Consider the following 20,007-nt stretch of genomic DNA (forward strand, 5'->3'; position numbering starts at 1 on the left):
CCCCACCCCTCCCCTGAATACGACACTTATTAAAACCTCCCTCTTTAATCAACATCTTAGTCGCCTGTCCTTTCCTTTTGTTTCAGCTGAGTCTGTGCCAAATCCCATTGGACGATAATCCTGTAGCAAGCCTTGGGACATTTAATGATGTTAAACGTGGTCTATAAATACAAGTTGTTGATGTTACAAAAACAAAAAATGCTGGAAGATCTCAGCAGGTCTGACAGCATCTACGGAGAGAGAGAGAGACGAAGGGTCACCCTGACTCTCAACATTGGCTCTATTCTCTCTCCACAGATGCTGTCAGACCTGCTGAGATTTTCCAGCATTTTTCTGTTTTCGTTTGCGATTCCCGTATCCGCAGTATTTTGCTTGAATCAAGTTGTTGATGTTGTTTGGCCCCTCCCCTGCAGAGAAATGACTGCCTTATGGCATTCTAACTCTTCATTATTCTGCAAGTAGAGTTGCCCATTAGCGATATCTTGCTGGGTTAAAATGTTTTTTTTTGTTTGCATGGGCCCTTCAGGGGGTACAAATTTTTTTTCTGCCTTTTATTTTTCATGTTTTAACCAGGTTTTTTTTTCTCTCCCTCTCTGTCCTTTTTCAGGAGACAGGTTCCCGCGACCTTTCCTGTCACTTACTAGTTCATGTCTGACCAGCTCTGTGCAAATGACCAGGACCACCCCGCTGTGATAATTGGCAGGAGAAACCAAGGCAGCTTGACGGGCGCTGGAACAACGTGTCTTGACACAACAGCATCTTGTGAACTGAACCTATTAAGCATTTCCATTAGGGTTTAGCTGCAGTAGAAAGCCCTGGGTCTGCTCTGACCAGTATAATTAGCTGTTTGGTGGCCTGTTGTTGATCAGAGGTTTTCCTTTGAAGGTGTGTCCTGCCCATATAAAACTTAATGGGCACCCGTGCTTGCTGCCTTTAGCTCTGAGCAAATAGGACACAGGTTAACATCAATAAAACCAAAGCTGGCGCCATTCCATGGAAATTCAGTGGGGGCCTCACCTAGAATGGACTGGTGTTCCACTGCAGGGCAAGAGATAAAACGCAACCAGAGCCTGCTGAAAGAGGCCTGTCCGTGCTGAAGCACCGCAGATTCATCCGACTTCCAACACGTTCAAAGTTCCTTTTCCCCTCTCGGTGGCCAAACTGACCAAAACCAGCCAAATTCTCTGCTGGCCTCCTTCCATTTTGCCAGCGCCAACGGAACTGCCTAATCAGAGTTGGCCACACACGTGGAGAACCCGATGTTCCATGGCTTTAACCCAAGGCTGTCCTGAAGCTGGCTAGATCTGGAAGCAAGCTCTACATCAATGAGGTGACGGGTCCTTCCTGAGAGAGAGAGCCGGCAGCAATCCTTGCGGTGATGCCTCGCCGAGGCCTGCTGATGCAGGCTTGGACACGGCGCCTACTGCTAGGCCTCGCTCTGTTTTTCTGCCTCATCTCCCTCTTGTACTTGCTAGAGTGCACGCCTCGGCCGGATAACGATCCCCTCTTGCTTGGCATTCCAGGAAAACCGTATGGCAAAGAATACTATCAGGCCCTCCTGCAGGAACAGGAGGAGCACTACCTGACCCGCGCCGCGAGCCTCAAGCGGCAGATCACTCAGCTGAAGCAGGAGCTGCAGGAAATGAGTGAGAAGCTGAAATCTGTGCAGGAGAAGAAGGGGCCGGCTCTGACTGGCGGAGGAGGAGGAGGAGGCCAGAACAGCAAGGAGAGTTTTCCCAACGACTTGCTGGAGTTCTTGCACTCCCAGATTGACAAGGCTGAGGTTAGCGTGGGCGCCAGGGTGCCCAGCGAGTATGCGGTGGTGCCCTTCGAAAGCTTCACTCTGACCAAAGTGTACCAGCTGGAGATGGGCCTGACCCGACACCCTGAGGAGAAAGCCGTGAGGAAGGATAGGAGGGACGACTTCGCCGAGGCCATTGAGGCGGGTTTGGAGGTACTGAACAACCCCGAGGAGGAGGAAGATAATGATGACGAAGCTGATGATGACCGAGGGCAGAAACACACCTACACTGAGAATGACTTTGTAGAAGGTGCAGTACCATTATATTTTCCATTCAGTGATGGGTGTGTAGTCGTGCAGTAGCAGGATGTAGTCGAGAAAAACTTGATTTATGCAGCGCTCTTTGCAATCGCGGAACCTCCCAAAGTGCTGAACAGCTAACAAAATTGTTCCTGAAGTGTAGTCGCTTTTATAATGTGGCAGCCAATTTGCATGCCGCACTCTCCCACGGTTTGTAGAGGTGTTGATTAAGTGATTAATATTTGTCGAAACATTGGGGAGAACTCTCCTACTCGTCTTTGAATAATGCCGAGGGAGCTGTTACATCCTGAGAGGGCAGACAGGTTTAGCGTTTCATCCAAGCAACAGAAAGTCTGAGTGCCGGACCCCTCGGTCCTCCCCTGGAGTATCGGCCTAGGTTTTTATGCTTGAGATTCCGGAGTGAGGTTTGCCACTTGCTGAGTTGTTGTATTGTTAAAGAGTTGTGCAGTCCTGTCAGGGCGTGTTTTAACCAACAGGATCCCGCTACTTTTACTGAATGCAAACAAAAGTAGTGCCGAACGAGGCTATTTCGCCCATCACTTCTCTACTGGCTCTCCAAGTGAGCAACTCGACTAGTTCCATTCCCCTGCCTTCTCCCCATAAATCTGCACATTTCTTCTCTTCAGATAACAGTCTAGTTCCCTTCTGAATGTTTCAATTGAACCTGCCTCTACCACTGTGGGGCAGCACGTTGGCACAGTGGTTAGCACTGCTGCCTCACAGCGCCAGGGACCCGGGTTCGATTCTGGCCTTGGGTCACTGTCTGTGTGGAGTTTGCACATTCTCCCCGTGTCTGCGTGGGTTTCCTCCAGGTGCTCCGGTTTCCTATCACAGCCCAAAGATGTGCGGGTTAGGTTGATTGGCCATGCTAAATTAACCCTAGTGTCTGGGGGATTAGCAGGGTAAGTGTGGGGGGGTTGCAGGGATAGGGCCTGGGTGGGATTGTGGTCGGTGCAGACTCGATGGGCTGAATGGCCTCCTTCTGCACTGTAGGGATTCTATGATTCACCACACTCTCAGGCAATGCATTCCAGACCCTAACCAGTCGCTGTATGATAAAAGCTTTCCCTCCTATCACTGATGCTGCTTTTGCCTCTTGTGCCCTCTTGTTCTCGATCCTCTCGCTCTCGATTCTTTCTCCCTATCTACTCTGTCGAGAGCCATTCTCATTTTGAATATCTCTATCACATCTCCTCTCAGCAGCCTTTTCTCTGAGGAAAACAGTCCCAACCTCTGAACTGATGCTCCTCATTCTAGGAACCGTCCTCGTGAATAAGCATTCAGCCACTTGGCGTGTTGATTTTTAAAGGAGCTGTTGCCCTTCTAGAACTGGACTGGTGTTCCAGTGCGGTACCATAGGAGTGTAATGATGTTGCACTGTCATTGACACAGTCCTTCAGATCAGTCCCAGATTTTCACCTCTGATAGTTCAGTAATTGAATGTTGAGGAATGCTTGGTACTGATTGGGGAAAGAGCAGGATGTTCTCTGTTCCGCCTTCTGTCGACACCTTCACAAGCTGGGTAACTGGTTAATCATCTTCATTCCTCCTTGTGGGATTTGGCGTGTCGAAAGCATCAAGGCCAGAATTTTACCGTCCCGCCTGCCATGGGAATCGGAGCGGGTGAGGGACGGACCATGGAAAGGCCCGTTGACATCAGGTGGGATTTTACAGTTTCGGGATGAGTGAGACCGTAAAATCCCGCCCCACGTCTTTACCTTAAAAAAAATCTAGCAGTGAAACCGCACACTGAACACCAACACATCACTGATCAAGGTGGCATTTGCCTTTATGTTGGGTGTGCCAACCAATGTGGGAACTGGCAGAATTCCAGAGAGTAGATTAGCGTAATAGCAAGAAAGAACTTGCATTTGTACAGTGCCTTTCATGCCCCCAGAGCAATACACAACCAGTGAAGTACTTGCTTCAGAGTGCGGCTGTTGTTGCAAGGTAGGAAACATGGCAGCCAATTGGTACACACCAAGCTCCCAAAAATGATGTGATGACTCTGTAACATTTGATTTGATTTATTATTGTCACATAGATTGGGTTACAGTGAAAAGTATTGTTTCTTGCGCACTATATAGATAAAGCATACTGTTCATAGACTACATCGGGGAGAAGGAAAGGAGAGAGTGCAGAATGTAGTGTTACAGCCCTAGCTAGGGTCCAGAGAAAGATCAACTTAATATCAGGTAGGTCCATTCAAAAGTCTGACGGCAGCAGGGAAGAAGCTGTTCTTGAGTCGGTTGGTCTGTGTTCTCAGACTTTTGTTTGATTTGATTTATTATTGTCACATGTATTAACATACAGTGAAAAGTATTGTTTCTTGCGCGCTATACAGACAAAGCATACCATTCATAGAGAAGAAAAGGAGAGAGTGCAGAATGTAGTGTTACAGTCATAGCTAGGGTGTAGAGAAAGATTAGCTTAGTGCGAGGTAGGTCCATTCAAAAGTCTGACAGCAGCAGGGAAGAAGCTGTTCTTGAATCAATTGGTACGTGACCTCAGACTCGCTTGGTTTGTATCTTTTTCCTGACGAAAGAAGGTGGAAGAGAGTATGTAAGGTCCTTGATTATGCTGGCTGCTTTTTCGAGGCAGTGGGAAGTGTTTAAGTGATGTTGTTTGATGGGATAAATATTGGCCAAGGCACCAGAGACAGCTCACCTACTCTCCTTTGAAATAGTATGTGTCTGTACGTAACCCCTGACTGAAACTGGGTGATTGATGGCATGAAACTATTTGAGACCTCGCTGCTCACTGGTTCTATTAGCTAAAAATGTGTTTCTAATGTGGAATGCGCTAGTTAATGGATATCCAGTTCATTTGAATGTGCAGTGAAAGGGCCCATTAGTTCAGGCACTGTTTCATCTCGGTTACAATAAGAAAAAAGAAGTCATTTCCCCTTGGAGCCGCTGTCTTGTATCTATGTTTCTATATCCAGGAGCAGCTGATAAGACTGGTCATCAGGATAGTGGCACAGTGGTTAGCACTGCTGCTTCACAGCCCCAGGGATCCGGGTTTGATTCCCGGCCTCGGGTCACTGACTGTGTGGAGTCTGCACGTTCTCCCCGTGTCTGCGTGGGTTTCCACCGGGTGCTCCGGTTTCCTCCCACACTCTAAAGAGGTGCAGGTTGGCCATGCTAAATTGCCCCTTTGTGTCAGGGGGAACTAGTTGGGGTAAATGCATGGGGTTATGGGGATAGGGGCTGAGTGAGACTGTGGTCGGTGCAGATTCGATGGGCCGAATGGCCTCCTTCTGCACTGTAGGGATTCTATGATTCTGAAGTTTTCAGTGAGCTATCAGTGTCAACTTGACTTGGTCGCAAGCGCCAAGGACTTCAAGTCAAAAAGTTGTTTCTCCAGGTCCGACTATTTACTGCAGACGGATGCTTTAATGAGCATCGAAGCAATGTCGCGCCCCACCACCTACCCAAACTACCTGGCATTTGACTTGAGCATTAATTTCTTTACTCCGAGGCTTGTTGGAGGAAGGAACACTTTGTCACAGGAAATGGTTGAGGAGGAGAGGATAGCATCTTTTCTTGGAAAATTAGATAAATAGTTGGGGCAGATGTTTGAAACCAGGCTGTGGGGTGGGATCAGGGCATTAGTATTTGTTTTGGATTGTTCTAGTAAAGGGTTAGCACAGGCACAATGGGCTGAATGGCCTCTTTTTCTGTGCTGTAAATGTCTGTGGTTCTGTTAACTTGGATTTCTGTCTTTCTCCTGCTGCCACTCTGGTTAAATGTTCACTGTTGAAAGAAAAAGAAAAGAACTTGCTTTAACCGTGGTAGCTTCCATATTCTCGGCTTGTTTAAAGCGCAGCATAATTTACAGATTACATTTTGCCTTGCAGTCTCTTGACGATTCCACTGTTCTCTTGGCTGACCTCCCATCTTCCACGCTCCATTAACTTGAGCTTATTCAAAACTCTGCCGCCCGTATCCTAACTTTCACCAAGTCCTGTACAACCATTTATTTCCCCGTGCTCACTCACCTCCATTGACTGGCACTGAATTACTCATTGTCTTAAATACAGTGACCTGGTTGAAGGCAACACCCTCTAAAATAGCAGCAGGCATTCAGCTGAGAACCACCATAACCTTTTAATGCCATCTCATTAATGGACAGTTTGAGCTAATCTATGCTATATAAAAAAAAATAGCGAGTTAAACAAAACAGTTCTTAAAAAAGCATGCACCATAGCTTGCCCAGTAGCTCCATTGCTCAAGTCAATGGGTATCTCAACCAAGTGGAAATCCCAGGTTCCCTCCACATGGAGGGCCGTTGACACCAGTAGAACTGCAGGATGGAAAAAATTGTATTTAGAATAGAATCCCTACAGTGCAGGCCATTCGGCCCATCGAGTTTGTACTAACCACAGTCTCACCCAGGCCCTATTCCCGTAACCCCACACAATTAACCTGTTAATCCCCCCTGACACTGGGGTCAATTTAGCATGGCCAATCAACCTAACCCACACATCTTTGGAGTGTGTGAGGAAACCGGAGCACCCGGAGGAAATCCACGCAGACACAGCGAGAGAGTGCGAATTCCACACAGACAGTGATCCAAGACCGGAATTGAACCTGGGTCCCTGGTGCTATGGGGCAGCAGTGTGAACCACTGTTCCATCTTCCACTGTGCCGCCCTTTAGAGTCATAATGGTTTACAGCATGGAAACAGGTCCTTCAGCCCAACATGTCCATGCCGCCCAAGCATTTCAAAGCATTGTTCCCACTGTTTCTTTCATGGGATGTGGGCAACACTAGCTAGGCCAGCATTGATTGCCCATCCATCCCAAGTTACCCTTCAGAAGGTGGTGATGAGTTGCTGCCTTGAAACGGACCAGTTCATGTGGTAAGTGCACGCACAGCACACAGGGAGGCAGTTTGAAGATTTTGACCCAGCGACAATGAAGGAACGGCAATATATTTCCAAGTCAGATGCTGAGTGACTTGCAAGGGAACTTCCAGGTGATGGTGTTCCCATGTATCTGCTGCCCTTCTCCTTCTAGATGGTAACAATCATGGGTTTGGAAGATGTTGTGTTAGAGGACTTGGTGAGTTCCTGCAGTGCATCTTGTAGATGGTACACAATCATAGAAACCCTACAGTGCAGAAAGAGGCCATTTGGCCCATCGAGTCTTCACCGACCACAATCCCACCCAGGCCCTACCCCCATTTCCCTACATATTTACCTTCTAACCTACGCATCTCAGGACACTAAGGGGCAATTTTAGCATGGCCAATCAACCTAACCCACACATCTTTGGACTGTGGGAGGAAACCGGGGCACCCGGAGAAAACCCACGCAGACACGAGGAGAATGTGCAAACTCACAGACAGTGACCCAAGCCAGGAATCGAACCCAGGTCCCTGGAGCTGTGAAGCAGCAGTGCTAACCACTGTGCCACCATGCCACCCGGTACACTGCTGCCACTGTGCATCTGCGGTGGAGGGAGTGAATGCTGAAGGTGGTGGATGGGGTGCCAATCAAGTGGACTGCTTTGTCCTGGATGGTGTCAAGATTTTTGTGTGTTGGATCCGTACTCATCCAGACAGTTGAGGAGTATTCCATCACCTGACTTGTGCCTTGAAGATAGTGGACAGGATTTGGGAGTCAGGAGGTGTACCCAAATTGCAGTCATGTGACTTTAAAGCTGGCTATTTTCCTTTGTCATTTGTCCATTGCTGGCTATTTTTCATCTTGCCCTGGCTTGACATCCATCATCACTGTCAAGAGGGCCAAGAAGCTATTTGAAAGTCTCTGCCATCACCATTCCAACCTACTATCTGTGCTGAAGGAGAACCCATCCTCTTGCTATGTTATATCAGCGACTGCATTTAGGATATCGTGAGGTCATAAAAGGCTCTATATAAATGCAAATGCTGAATGTGAGGGGTCTGGCTGGCGACACTGTCTCCAATAGTGGAAGGGTGAAGAACCAAGAGCAAGGTGAAGTAAGGCCAGCAATGGACAAATGGCAAAGGGAAATAGCAATTTAAGGTGATTGGCAGAAGAACCAAAGGTGACACGAGGAATTTTTTTAATGCACTGTTCCCTAGGGAGGAATGAAAAAATGTCTGGGGAGGTGAAAGTTGAGGAAACTTTTTAAATGTGCTCCCAATCACTGTAGAAAAGGGGAGGCCCTGGCCTAGTAGTATTATTGCTAGATTATTAATCCAGAAACTCAGCTAATGTTCTGGGGACCTGGGTTCGAATCCCACCATGGCAGATGATGGAATTTGAATTCAATAAAACATCTGGAATTAAGAATCTACTGATGACTGTGAAACCAACGTCGATTGTCGGAAAACCCACCTGGTTCAATAATGTCCTTTAGGGAAGGAAACCTGCCATCCTTACCGGGTCTGGACTACATGTGACTCCAGAGCCACAGCAATGTGGTTGATTCTCAACTGCCTTACAAGGGCAACTAGGGGTGGGCAATAAATGCTGGCCAGCCAATGTCCCATGAATGAATAGATCTGAAATGCAGTGCCTGAGCATGTGGTGGAATTTTCTTCCATCTTGACCTTCAAAAGAAATGGGATAAGTACCTGAAATGGCAACATTTACAAGGCTCCAGAAAATGAGTGGTGGAGCTGGGACTGGCTGAGTTGCTCGTGCAGACAATGGGCCAAGGAGTCTCCTCCAGGGCAATGATTCAAAGTCTTTTTTTCCTCGTCTTCCATCCATTATGGGACATAACTTAGATTCGCCCATGTGTCTTTCCCACAGTCCACGGGGAGCACGTGAAATGATTCCCTCAACTTCTCCTCATTCTCCCCACAGCCCAGTACGTCACTCTGTGACATCCTTCACCAGCTTGTTTATCCTGCAGGATTATTCTCTTCATCCCGATGATTGTTTTGTGTTGGGTGTTTTCCAGAGAGGCTGGTGAGTGTTCGGAACAGACTGCCTGCCTGGGTAAATGGTAAAGGCAGATATTAATGGCTGATTCCAGATAAATCTCTAGCAGAGTAAAACGATCAAGGAGGTGGAAAGAGTGCGGAATATTTCAACCTTTGGAACTAGCTAGATTTTCTCCCATTCCTCTGTGTAATTAATCAATTCTGCAACTAGTATTTATTTATTTGTGTATATAAAATGTGTTGTGACTTGGCTACTGAAGATAACTGGCCTAGATTTTACATGAAGTTATAATATGTAAACATGCTGACAACTGAGACAAAGTTAAATGGACATTAAGAGCCTTGTGTATATATTATCCCATAATCTCCCTCTGTGTAGGCTGGTAATAGGGCACTTGAAGACTGCTTAACTCGGATTACCGTACGCAAGAGATTTCGCCTTTGCCACAGAAAGGAGTTCAGGCCAAAACATTATATGTTTTCAAGAACCAGTTAGATATAGCACTTGTGTCAAAGGGGGTCAAAGGACATTGGGGGGGTTGGGGGAGGGGGGTGGGATCGGGCTATTAAATTGGATGATCAGCCATGGTCATAATGAATGGCGGAGCAGGCTTGAAGGGCCGAATGGCCTCCTGCTCCTAATTTCTATGCTCAGTCCAGGTCACTAATGATCACCTTCACTTTCCATTTTGCATATTTTCATTTGGACTTTTTGTACAGAAATGAAATTTCCTGGAGATCATTAACGGGGGAAGTGGAGAATTCTGGAGGGGAATGCAGAAATTCTGCTGAGCGTATTAAGGCTTTCCCCTGTCATTAGATAAATTAACCCATTTGTTTGCAGCAGATTTGAGTTATAAGGGGATTTTTTTTTCCTCTGGAATGCAGGAGGCTGAGGGGTGAACTTATTGAAGTCTATAAAATAATGAGGGGCACAGATCAGCTAGATAGTCAACATCCTTTCCCAAAGGTAGGGGAGTCTAAAACTAGAGGGCATAGGTTTACAGTGAAAGGGGAGAGATACAAAAGGGTCTAGAGGGGCATTTTTTTTCACAGAGGGTGATGTGTGCCTGGAACAAACTGCCAGAGGTAGTAGTAGAGGCAGGTACAATTTTGTCTTTTAAAAAGCGTTTAGACAGTTCCATGAGTAAGATGGGTAATAGAGGCTTATGGGCCAAATGTGGGCAATTGGGGCTAGCTTAGTAAAGAAGGGCGGTGTGGACAAGTTGGGCTGAAGGTCCCGTTTCCATGCTGTAAACCTTTATGACTCTGCTGAGGTTGCAAAGAGAGGAGTTTCGGACAAAGACTGAGTGTCTGTCCTAGTGTTCGTTCAGCATTGATTTATTCCCGTTTCTCCCTTCTCTGCAAGGATGTGCTGAGACTCTTGCTCCTGCCCCAATAGCTGAGATCGGGCCGTGTGGGGATGTGGGGCCTACGTGCTGCTTCTTTTTTGGCACCAGCACAGAGCGTTTGAAATTAGCCGATTTAATATTAATGATACTTGTGAGATTGGGGCCCGCCTCCCAGTTAAGCAGCTTATCTGCTCGTTCTGTTTGAGTCCAATAGCAGGTCTCATCCTTATTCTAGTCTGGAAAACCTATGAGCGGAGAGAGGGCGGCGTGTTGAGGTTTGATGGTCTATGATAGCCCATTATACTCATTGGTACAATTCAGCCAGGATCTGCCTGAATGAAGGACGGGCTGAATGTCCAATCCCTGTTCCTGTGGTTGCTGGTTTTCAATTTATAAATATCAGCAACTTCTCGCGAGGTTTTGAGTTCTTGTAGATTGTGTAGGCAATTAGAACCAATTGTTAATTATAATCTTAGACTGCAGTGTTATCAAAAGAAAAGCTAAGAATCTGCATGCAATATGGTGAAAGAAATGCGACCAGAAGCGTGTTAGGAAGTCACTGAGGCTTGCTTGGTTTCAAACACAACAGGACTGCGGAGTGGGGTGGGTGAGGGATGTTTTAAGTGGTGAGAACTGGCATTGATACAAATTGCACAAACACATCAGGGAGTTGTTTAGAATGAGCAAGGCTTGGACTGGTTTTCTTCCCAAGGTAAAGGCAAAAAGCTAGTTGCCTGTTGTAATGGGTTTGGGTATGTTGGCACTGAACTACCCAATAAGCAATAGATCTGGCCTTTTATGGACCAGCACCAGAAAACATGAGCGTGGAAAGTTTCCAGATAGTTGTTTGGGGAGGCGATGGCCTAGTGGCGTAATCGCCAGACTACTAATCCAGAAACTCAGCTAATGTTCTGGGGACCTGGGTTCGAATCCCGCCACAGCAGATGATGGAATTTGAATTCAATAAAAGAACTCTGGAATTAAGAATCTACTGATGACCTTGAAACCATTGTCGATTGTCGGAAAAACCCATCTGGGTCACTCATGTCCTTTAGGGAAGGAAATCTGCCGTCCTTACCTGGTCAGGCCTACGTGTGACTCCAGGGCCACAGCAATGTGGTTGACGCAACTGCCCTCAGGCCACTAGGAATGGGTGACGCCTCTGTCCCATGAATGAATTTTTAAAAAATCAGTTGGTACATTTTATTTTTAATATCTTTGAGGGAAGGAAGCCTACCTGCACGTAACACCAGTCCCAGACTGTGTGGTTGATGTCATGCTCTGCATACCAGCTAGTTATGAGCACAAAGGGGAAATCATTTAGGGGGCCTTTTGGCAATGACCTTGACACTACGGGTCAATTTAGCATTGCCAATCAACCTAACCCACACATCTTTGGACTGTGGGAGGGAACATGAGCACCCTGAGGAAACCCACGCAGACACGGGGAGAAGGTGCAAGCTCCACACACACAGTGACCCAAGGCCAGAATTGAACCCAGGTCCCTGAACAGCCTACTCCTGTTTTTATTTTCTATGTTTCTAAATCCCTGGCGCTGTGAGGAAGCAGTGCTAGCCACTGTGCCACCTTGCCGACATGAGAAAGAAAGCTACAATTTCTAATACCCGGAGGAAAGCTTTGGTGGCTTGCAGTGCTGTAAGATTTTGCCATTTGTCTCTGGATCAACTCAAAGCTCCCCCTGTGAGGAAGGAAAAATTTTTTTCCTCTTTTTTTTTGTTTCAGCGCACTTGAGTTCCGAGTTGAAATGGTGATAGTTGAAAGCTGCTGGTTGCACTTGTGAAATCAAATTGTGGTTGGATTTTCCAGCCATTGAATTGATGTTACTAAAGTGCCTTACGGTAAAATATAGCACTTGGCTGAAGAGGCCCCTTTAAACTTGGCCACTGCTTGCCAGTGGCTGAATAAATTAAATTCCATTTTGATTACATTCTGTCTGTTTTTTCCCCCCCCCCTTCTGTGGAAACCTAATCCTGATGAGTCTGCTGGTCATTCGGTGCTGTTACAGATCTCTTGAGCAATCGCAGTGCGACTGCACATTCACTCAAAGCCTATTCATCCCTCCTTGTTTCGCTCCAGACCTCGTCAAAGTCTTGCACACTTCCTGTGAATGTTCTCCGCCACCTCCAGGGGGCTGGGGGATTCGAACCTGGAGCCTCACACCGCCCTCTGGAGAACAATTGGAGAACTTCTGGCACGGGCGACATTCTGAACACCAACTCCTAGCAGTGGGAGGAGCAGGAGAATCTGTTTTCTTTTAAAACCTTCTGAGACGTTAGGCAGGCTCCTGCCTGCTCAGTTCTGCTGTATGTTAAGCTTTAATGAGGAAGTGATTAGAGCTGGCGTAGTTGGCTGAGCGAGATCAAGTGGGGTAAAGGGGCTCCTTCCACACTCCCTCCCACACACAAACAAACACTAACACACAAATTCACACCTCCCCTTCACACTCATGCACAGTCCTTTCTGGCACAAACGCACACTCATCCTCTCAATCTCGTACACAAACGGTTGGAGCACTATCTCTTGTGTACACAGTGACACACTCCTACACATTAACACACACACAGTATCTCTTGCTCTCATTCACACACACTCTCAAACTCACACAAACCCCTCACTCTTTCTCACACACTTTTTCTCATTCTCACAGTGGGCAGCATGGACAAGTTGGGCCGAAGGGCCTGTTTCCATGCTGTAAACCCCTATGACTCTATGACACTGTAATTGACTATGTGCCCCAGTCTCAAGAGCATAGCTATTTCCAAGGCCACTTCCACACACGGTTCATAGAATAGAATCCCTACAGTGCAGAGGGAGGCCATTCAGCCCATCGAGCTGCGTCAACAACAATCTTACCCAAGCTCTACCCCCATGTATTTACCCTGCTAGTCCCCCTGACACTAAGGGTCAATTTAGCATAGCCAATCTCTTTACGCAGAGAGTGGTTGGGGTGTGGAATGGACTGCCTGCAGTGATAGTGGAGTCAGACACTTTAGGAACATTTAAGCGGTTATTGGATAGGCACATGGAGCACACCAGGATGATGGGGAGTGGGATAGCTTGATCTTGGTTTCAGATAAAGCTCGGCACAACATCGTGGGCCGAAGGGCCTGTTCTGTGCTGTACTGTTCTATGTTCAATCAACCTAACCCCCACACAGCGCAGAATCACAGCCTCCGGGCCACTGTGGCACTCTCGTGGCTATGCCCACAGCACACCGTACCTTAAAATGTGTTTTAGAGAGGGGAAGAAGTTCAGAGGACTGTTTTGGTAAATTCAGGTTTTAAAAAAAGCAAGCAAGCATTAAAAATGTCAGCATGCTCTGTGTGAGGAAGGAGCAGCGCTCCAAAAGCTCGTGTTTCCAAATAAACCTGTTGGACTTTAACCTGGTGTTGTGAGACTTCTTACAGTGTTAATGTAAGCCTACTTGTGACACTAATAACTGAACTTTAAATTCCCAATGTATTTGTGTTTCAGGCTACTATCGTACGGAGAGAGACAAAGGGACCTTATATGAACTGTTTTACAAAAAGGAATTCCTGGATGAATTTCAGCACGTCACACTGTTCCGCCCTTTTGGACCGCTCATGAAAGTCAAAAGTGAAACAATCGACGTCTCGCACCAGATCATCAACATAATCGTGCCACTGTCTGGCCGGACTGAGGCCTTTGCCCAGTTCATGCAGAATTTCAGGTAGGAGCACTGATGATTCTTAAGCTTAAGTTGATTTATCAGTGTCACAAGTAGGCTTGCATTAACACTGCAATGAAGTTACTGTGAAATTCCCATAGTCGCCACACTCCGGCGCCTGATCGGGTTACACTGAGGGAGAATTTAGCACAACCCATGCACCCTAACCAGCACGTCTTTCAGACTGTGGGAGGAAACCGGAGCACCCGAAGGAAAACCCACACAGACACGGGGAGAACGTGCAGACACTGCACAGACAGTGACCCAAGGCTGGAATTGAACCCGGGTCCCTGGCGCTGTGAGGCAGCAGTGCTAACCACTGTGCCACCCATTGCGAAAGGGAGCAATCAATGTGACCTGATGCTTGTCCATCAGTGCTTCTCAACCAGGGTATTTGGACACTGGGTATTACTGGAAATATCAAAATAATTACAATTGTATAGAGGCTCCTAAGAGTGGAACACACTCTATGGGGACAAGTCGAGTTTTATGGTACTTTCAGGTTGAAGAGTTTTGCAATGTATTTTTACAAATTTTATGAATAAAGTTTATTTTTAGGGAACAAAGTTTAGCACCATAGACATTCCTTTGTCTGCTATTTTGAGGGACGCGTTATTAAATGGGTTAAATCGTCCGATAAAATAGCAAAGACATTTTGTACAAACAATCATATCATGCAGCATAACTTCAAGGCCACATAACTGTATAATTGGTGCATCTGAATTTCGTATAACTGAAACTCTGTGGCCCGTTAATCCACATCTAAATTCCCAAGCTTTCATAGAATCCCTACAGTGCAGAGAAAGGTGTTGTACCTGTGAATTCTCAGATACTTTCAACCAGTTTACCTACTCCAAGGTTTTACCCCGGTGCCCTTATTTGCAAGGTGGACAAAGGACAAACACAAGTAAAGGTTCAACAAGTTTATTAATAATAACACTATTAACCCTTACATTACCCACATAAAACAAGAGGATACCCCAGATTCAAGTATACTACCCGTAAAGGTGATTTGGTTAAACTGCAGGCCTGATTCTCTGAGTCCCTCTGGTCTGTCGTCTCGATGGCAGCTTCTTCCTTCCTTCCTTCTCTGGTCAGTCTTCTGAATGGTCACAACTGCCTCCCTCATCGAGTCTTCGCTGCAGTGTGCCTCTGAGTGTGTCCCTTTATCCCCAGCCTGCTTGCCTTTCCAGAAACTTCTCTGGCTTCCGGCCAATGAGGTCCCAGGAGGGGGTTCCAATATCCAGTGGGTTTCTTGATGTCTGCCTGACAGAACACCAGGGTCCGCCCCCCAGGTGTCCATCTCCATGTTGTTGAACTTGTTATCAGGTAAGGTTTCTACAGGATCTCTTGGTGACAGAAAGTCTGGCCCGATCTGGGCTTCTAACAATAGACCGATGCATTTCAATGAGGTCATGATGTGGAGATGCCGGTGTTGGACTGGGGTAAACACAGTAAGAAGTTTAACAACACCAGGTTAAAGTCCAACAGGTTTATTTGGTAGCAAAAGCCACACAAGCTTTCGAGGCTCTAAGCCCCTTCTTCAGGTGAGTGGGAATTCTGTTCACAAACAGAACTTATAAAGACACAGACTCAATTTACATGAATAATGGTTGGAATGCGAATACTTACAACTAATCCAGTCTTTAAGAAACAAAACAATGGGAGTGGAGAGAGCATCAAGACAGGCTAAAAAGATGTGTATTGTCTCCAGACAAGACAGCCAGTGAAACTCTGCAGGTCCACGCAACTGTGGGAGTTACAAATAGTGTGACATGAACCCAATATCCCGGTTGAGGCCGTCCTTGTGTGTGCGGAACTTGGCTATCAGTTTCTGCTCAGCGACTCTGCGCTGTCGTGTGTCGCGAAGGCCGAATGCCCGTGACCGCTGAAGTGCTCCCCAACAGGAAGAGAACAGTCTTGCCTGGTGATTGTCGAGCGGTGTTCATTCATCCGTTGTCGCAGCGTCTGCATAGTTTCCCCAATGTACTATGCCTCGGGACATCCTTTCTTGCAGCGTATCAGGTAGACAACGTTGGCCGAGTTGCAAGAGTATGTACCGTGTACCTGGTGGATGGTGTTCTCACGTGAGATGATGGCATCTGTGTCGATGATCCGGCACGTCTTGCAGAGGTTGCTGTGGCAGGGTTGTGTGGTGTCTTGGTCACTGTTCTCCTGAAGGCTGGGTAGTTTGCTGCGGACAATGGTCTGTTTGAGGTTGTGCGGTTGTTTGAAGGCAAGAAGTGGGGGTGTGGGGATGGCCTTGGCGAGATGTTCGTCTTCATCAATGACATGTTGAAGGCTCCGGAGGAGATGCCGTAGCTTCTCCGCTCCGGGGAAGTACTGGACAACGAAGGGTACTCTGTCCACTGTGTCCCGTGTTTGTCTTCTGAGGAGGTCGGTGCGGTTTTTCGCTGTGGCGCGTTGGAACTGTTGATCAATGAGTCTAGCGCCATATCCTGTTCTTATGAGGGCATCTTTCAGTGTCTGGAGGTGTCTGTTGTGATCCTCCTCATCCGAGCAGATCCTGTGTATTCGGAGGGCTTGTCCGTAGGGGATGGCTTCTTTAACGTGTTTAGGGTGGAAGCTGGAGAAGTGGAGCATCGTGAGGTTATCCGTGGGCTTGCGGTACAGTGAGGTGCTGAGGTGACCGTCCTTAATGGAGATGCGCGTGTCCAAGAATGCAACCGATTCCGGAGAGTAGTCTATGGTGAGCCTGATGGTGGGATGGTGGGTGTCTTTATAAGTTCTGTTTGTGAACAGAATTCCCACTCACCTGAAGAAGGGGCTTAGAGCCTTGAAAGCTTGTGTGGCTTTTGCTACCAAATAAACCTGTTGGACTTTAACCTGGTGTTGTTAAACTTCTTACTGTGTTTCAATGAGGTGCCATGATCTCCTGCTAAGTCTCAAGTAGAGTGTAACGACCTTTGATGGGTGGTTGATGGGTCAGGCCCAGACACATTTGTGTATTGTACAATTGGCCTGCCTGAGGTTTGACTGTGTTTGATTTCAATATGCCCAATTCTTTAATTTAGGATATCCAATTTTATCAGCCTTAAAACTAGGTCCTGTTTATATCACCACAAAGGCCAATCGGCCCATCCAAGTCCACACCAACTCTCTGACAGAGTATCCCACCCAGACCTGATCCCCATAACCCTACACATTTACCTCACTAATTCCCTAACCTACACATCTTGGGACACTCGGGCGCAAATTACTATGACTAATCAACCTAACCTGCACATCTTTGGACTGTGGGAGGAAACCCATGCAGACACGGGGAGAACGTGCAAACCCCACGCAGACAATGAACCGAGGCTGGAACTGAACCTGAGTCCCTGGAACTGTGAGGCAGCAGTGCCAACCACTGTGCCACCGTGCCAGCCATTGTGAAAGGGAGCAATCAATGTGACCTGATAGTTGTCTATCAGTGCTTCTCAACCAGGGTATTTGGACACTGTGCTGCCCTGTGCCTGTCAATAAAACACCCATGTTTCCAATTGCTATTTTCTGCAGGGATGTGTGCATTCACCAGGATGGACACGTTTATCTCACAGTCATCTACTTTGGCCAGGAAGGATTGGGTGAAGTGAGGAGGATCTTGGAGATGATTGCCAGGTGAGCCATAAGAAAGAAAGACTTGCATTTATATAGTGTCCACCAGACATTTTAGTGCTTTATCACTATGCACATCAAAGTGTAGGTGCTGTTGTAATGTGGGAAAGACAACAGCCAATTTGTGCTTGTAAACTCCCACAGGCAGCAAGGTGGTAATGACTGGATAATCTTTTTTATCATGTTAATTGAGGGATAAATATTGACCAGGGCAGCAGAGATACCTCTTCAGCTCTCCTTTGAGAGCAGTGCTATGGATTTTCTACGTCCAACTGTGCAGGCAGAGTCATAGAATCCCTACAGCTCAGAAGGAAGCCATTCAGCCCATCGAGTCTGCACAGACCGCAATCCCACTCAGGCCCTATCCCTGTAACCACACATATTTCCCCTGCTAACCCCCCTTGACACTAAGGGTCAATTTAGCATGGCCAATCAACCTAACCTGCACATCTTTGGACTGTGGAAGAAAACCTGAGCACCCGGAGGAAACCCCCGCAGACACTGGGAGAATGTGCAAACTCCACACAGACAGTGACCTGAGGCTGGAATCAAATCCAGGTCCCTGGCGCTGAGAGGCAGCAGTGCTAACCACTATGCCACCGTGCCGAGAGATAGCACCTCTGGCAGTGCGGACTCACTCAGTGTCAGCCATCAGTTTTGTGCTGGAGGCTCAGAGTGAGACTCGAACCCAGAACTCTGTGACTCTGAGGCAAGAGTGCTGTCCATTGAGCCACGGCTGACATTGCATGCAGAGGGGACATTGCATGCAGAGGGTGCACTGCCCAGAGACTGGCTGTAATCTCAGTGGTGTAACGTGTGACCTCCAGGATTACGGACCTGAAGTTTCACATTGGGGCAGGCTTTCCTCCGGTCACTCTTTCTTTAACCTGAGAAATTGATTACCATATTGCCAAAGTTCAGTGACCCAAGGAAATCTTGATAATGCCTCCTTTCCCCTTGGGGGGGGGGGGAAGGGAAATAGGTCATTTTATTAATAACACGTGCTTGCTGGGTAATTGAGCTGGGTGTGATAGCAACGCACTGTGCTACATATGTAGGTTTGTACATGCGGCCCCCCTGTAGGTTGAGTTACATTGAATGAATTTTAAAATTCTCATCCTTGGTTTCAAATTCCTCTCGCCCCTCACTAATTCTGTGACGTCCTCCAGCCCTGCAACCCTCCGGGATATCTGTGCTTCTCCAGTTTCAGTTTCAGCCTCTTGCAGGTCCCTGAGCTTAATTGCTCCCCCATTGTTGGCAGTGTCTGCAGCGACTGAAGTCCTACACCCTGGAAGTCTTTCACTAACCCTCTACTTTTCCCTCTTAGCTCATTTTACCTCATTGAATGTTTTTAAGGCAAGGGTAGATAGATCTTTGAGCAGTAAAGGAATTGAGGGTTATGGTGAGTGGGCGGGTAAGTGGAGCTGAGTCCACGAAAAGATCAGCCATGATCTTATTGAATGGCGGAGCAGGCTCGAGGGGCCAGATGGCCTACTCCTGCTCATAGTTCTTATGTTCCTTTAAGATGTTCTTTCAAAGCTGCCTTATTGACCAAGCTTTTGGTCGTCTGTGTTAATATCTCCCTAACGTGGTTCGGATAACACTGCTGCGAAGAGCCGTCTGATGTTTTGCTACCTTAAAGGTGCTATATAAATGAAATTTGTCAATGCAGCCTTTTGTAGCTTTGAAACTGGAAATGCTGGAACAGTCGAGTAAAAAGGTTTTTATTTTCTGTGCAGCGAAACTAATTTTCACAACTACACTCTGGTTCCGTTGGCTGATGAGTTTTCTCGGGGGCGTGGTCTGGATATGGGAGCCCGAACTTGGGAGAAAGGCGAGGCCTTGATGTTTTTCTGTGACGTGGATATTTACATCTCTCCTGAGTTTCTTAACAGCTGCCGGATAAACACAGAACCTGGTGAGTTTAAAAACCTGAATCTAATAAGGGCCACGGCGCTTATTGTTGTGCGCAGTGAGTTTAAAGAGAGTATTCTGAATGAATCTTCCCAACTTCCCTTCGCCATGCACACCTGGAACCAGTTCATGCTGGGGAAACAGTGAATTGTCTACTTGTTTGTGTTACTCTAACTCTACTTCGAGGCAGAAGGTTACGAGTCTGAACCCCATTTCAGAACTTGAGCATGTAAGAGATGTCGGCACATCAGTATGGTCCTTGTGCGTTGCTACGGTTGCTACCCTTCTGATGATTTTTGATTTGATTTATTATTGTCACATGTATTAGTATACAGTGAAAAGTATTGTTTGTTGCGCACTGCACAGGCAAAGCATACCGTTCATAGAGAAGGAGACGAGCAAGTGCAGAATGTAGCATTGCAGTCATAGCTAGGGTGTAGCGAAGGATCAACTTAATGCAAAGTAGGTCCA

General features: G+C 47.0%; 1 protein-coding gene across 2 annotated transcripts in view; it reads left to right on the plus strand.

Annotated features, from left to right (window-relative positions):
• csgalnact2 (chondroitin sulfate N-acetylgalactosaminyltransferase 2) overlaps positions 1–20,007 on the plus strand; it is a 60,080-nt gene that overhangs the window by 32,967 nt on the left and 7,106 nt on the right. For both annotated transcript variants that reach the window (XM_078199463.1, XM_078199462.1), the window contains 4 exons: positions 608–2,051; positions 13,791–14,007; positions 17,524–17,625; positions 19,362–19,540. In XM_078199463.1, the coding sequence (XP_078055589.1) occupies positions 1,379–2,051; positions 13,791–14,007; positions 17,524–17,625; positions 19,362–19,540 (1,171 nt within the window). In that variant the 5' untranslated portion in view covers positions 608–1,378. The remainder of the gene's footprint in view (positions 1–607; positions 2,052–13,790; positions 14,008–17,523; positions 17,626–19,361; positions 19,541–20,007) is intronic.

This window comes from Mustelus asterias, chromosome 28, assembly GCF_964213995.1.
Source record: "Mustelus asterias chromosome 28, sMusAst1.hap1.1, whole genome shotgun sequence".
Taxonomy (NCBI): domain Eukaryota; kingdom Metazoa; phylum Chordata; class Chondrichthyes; order Carcharhiniformes; family Triakidae; genus Mustelus; species Mustelus asterias.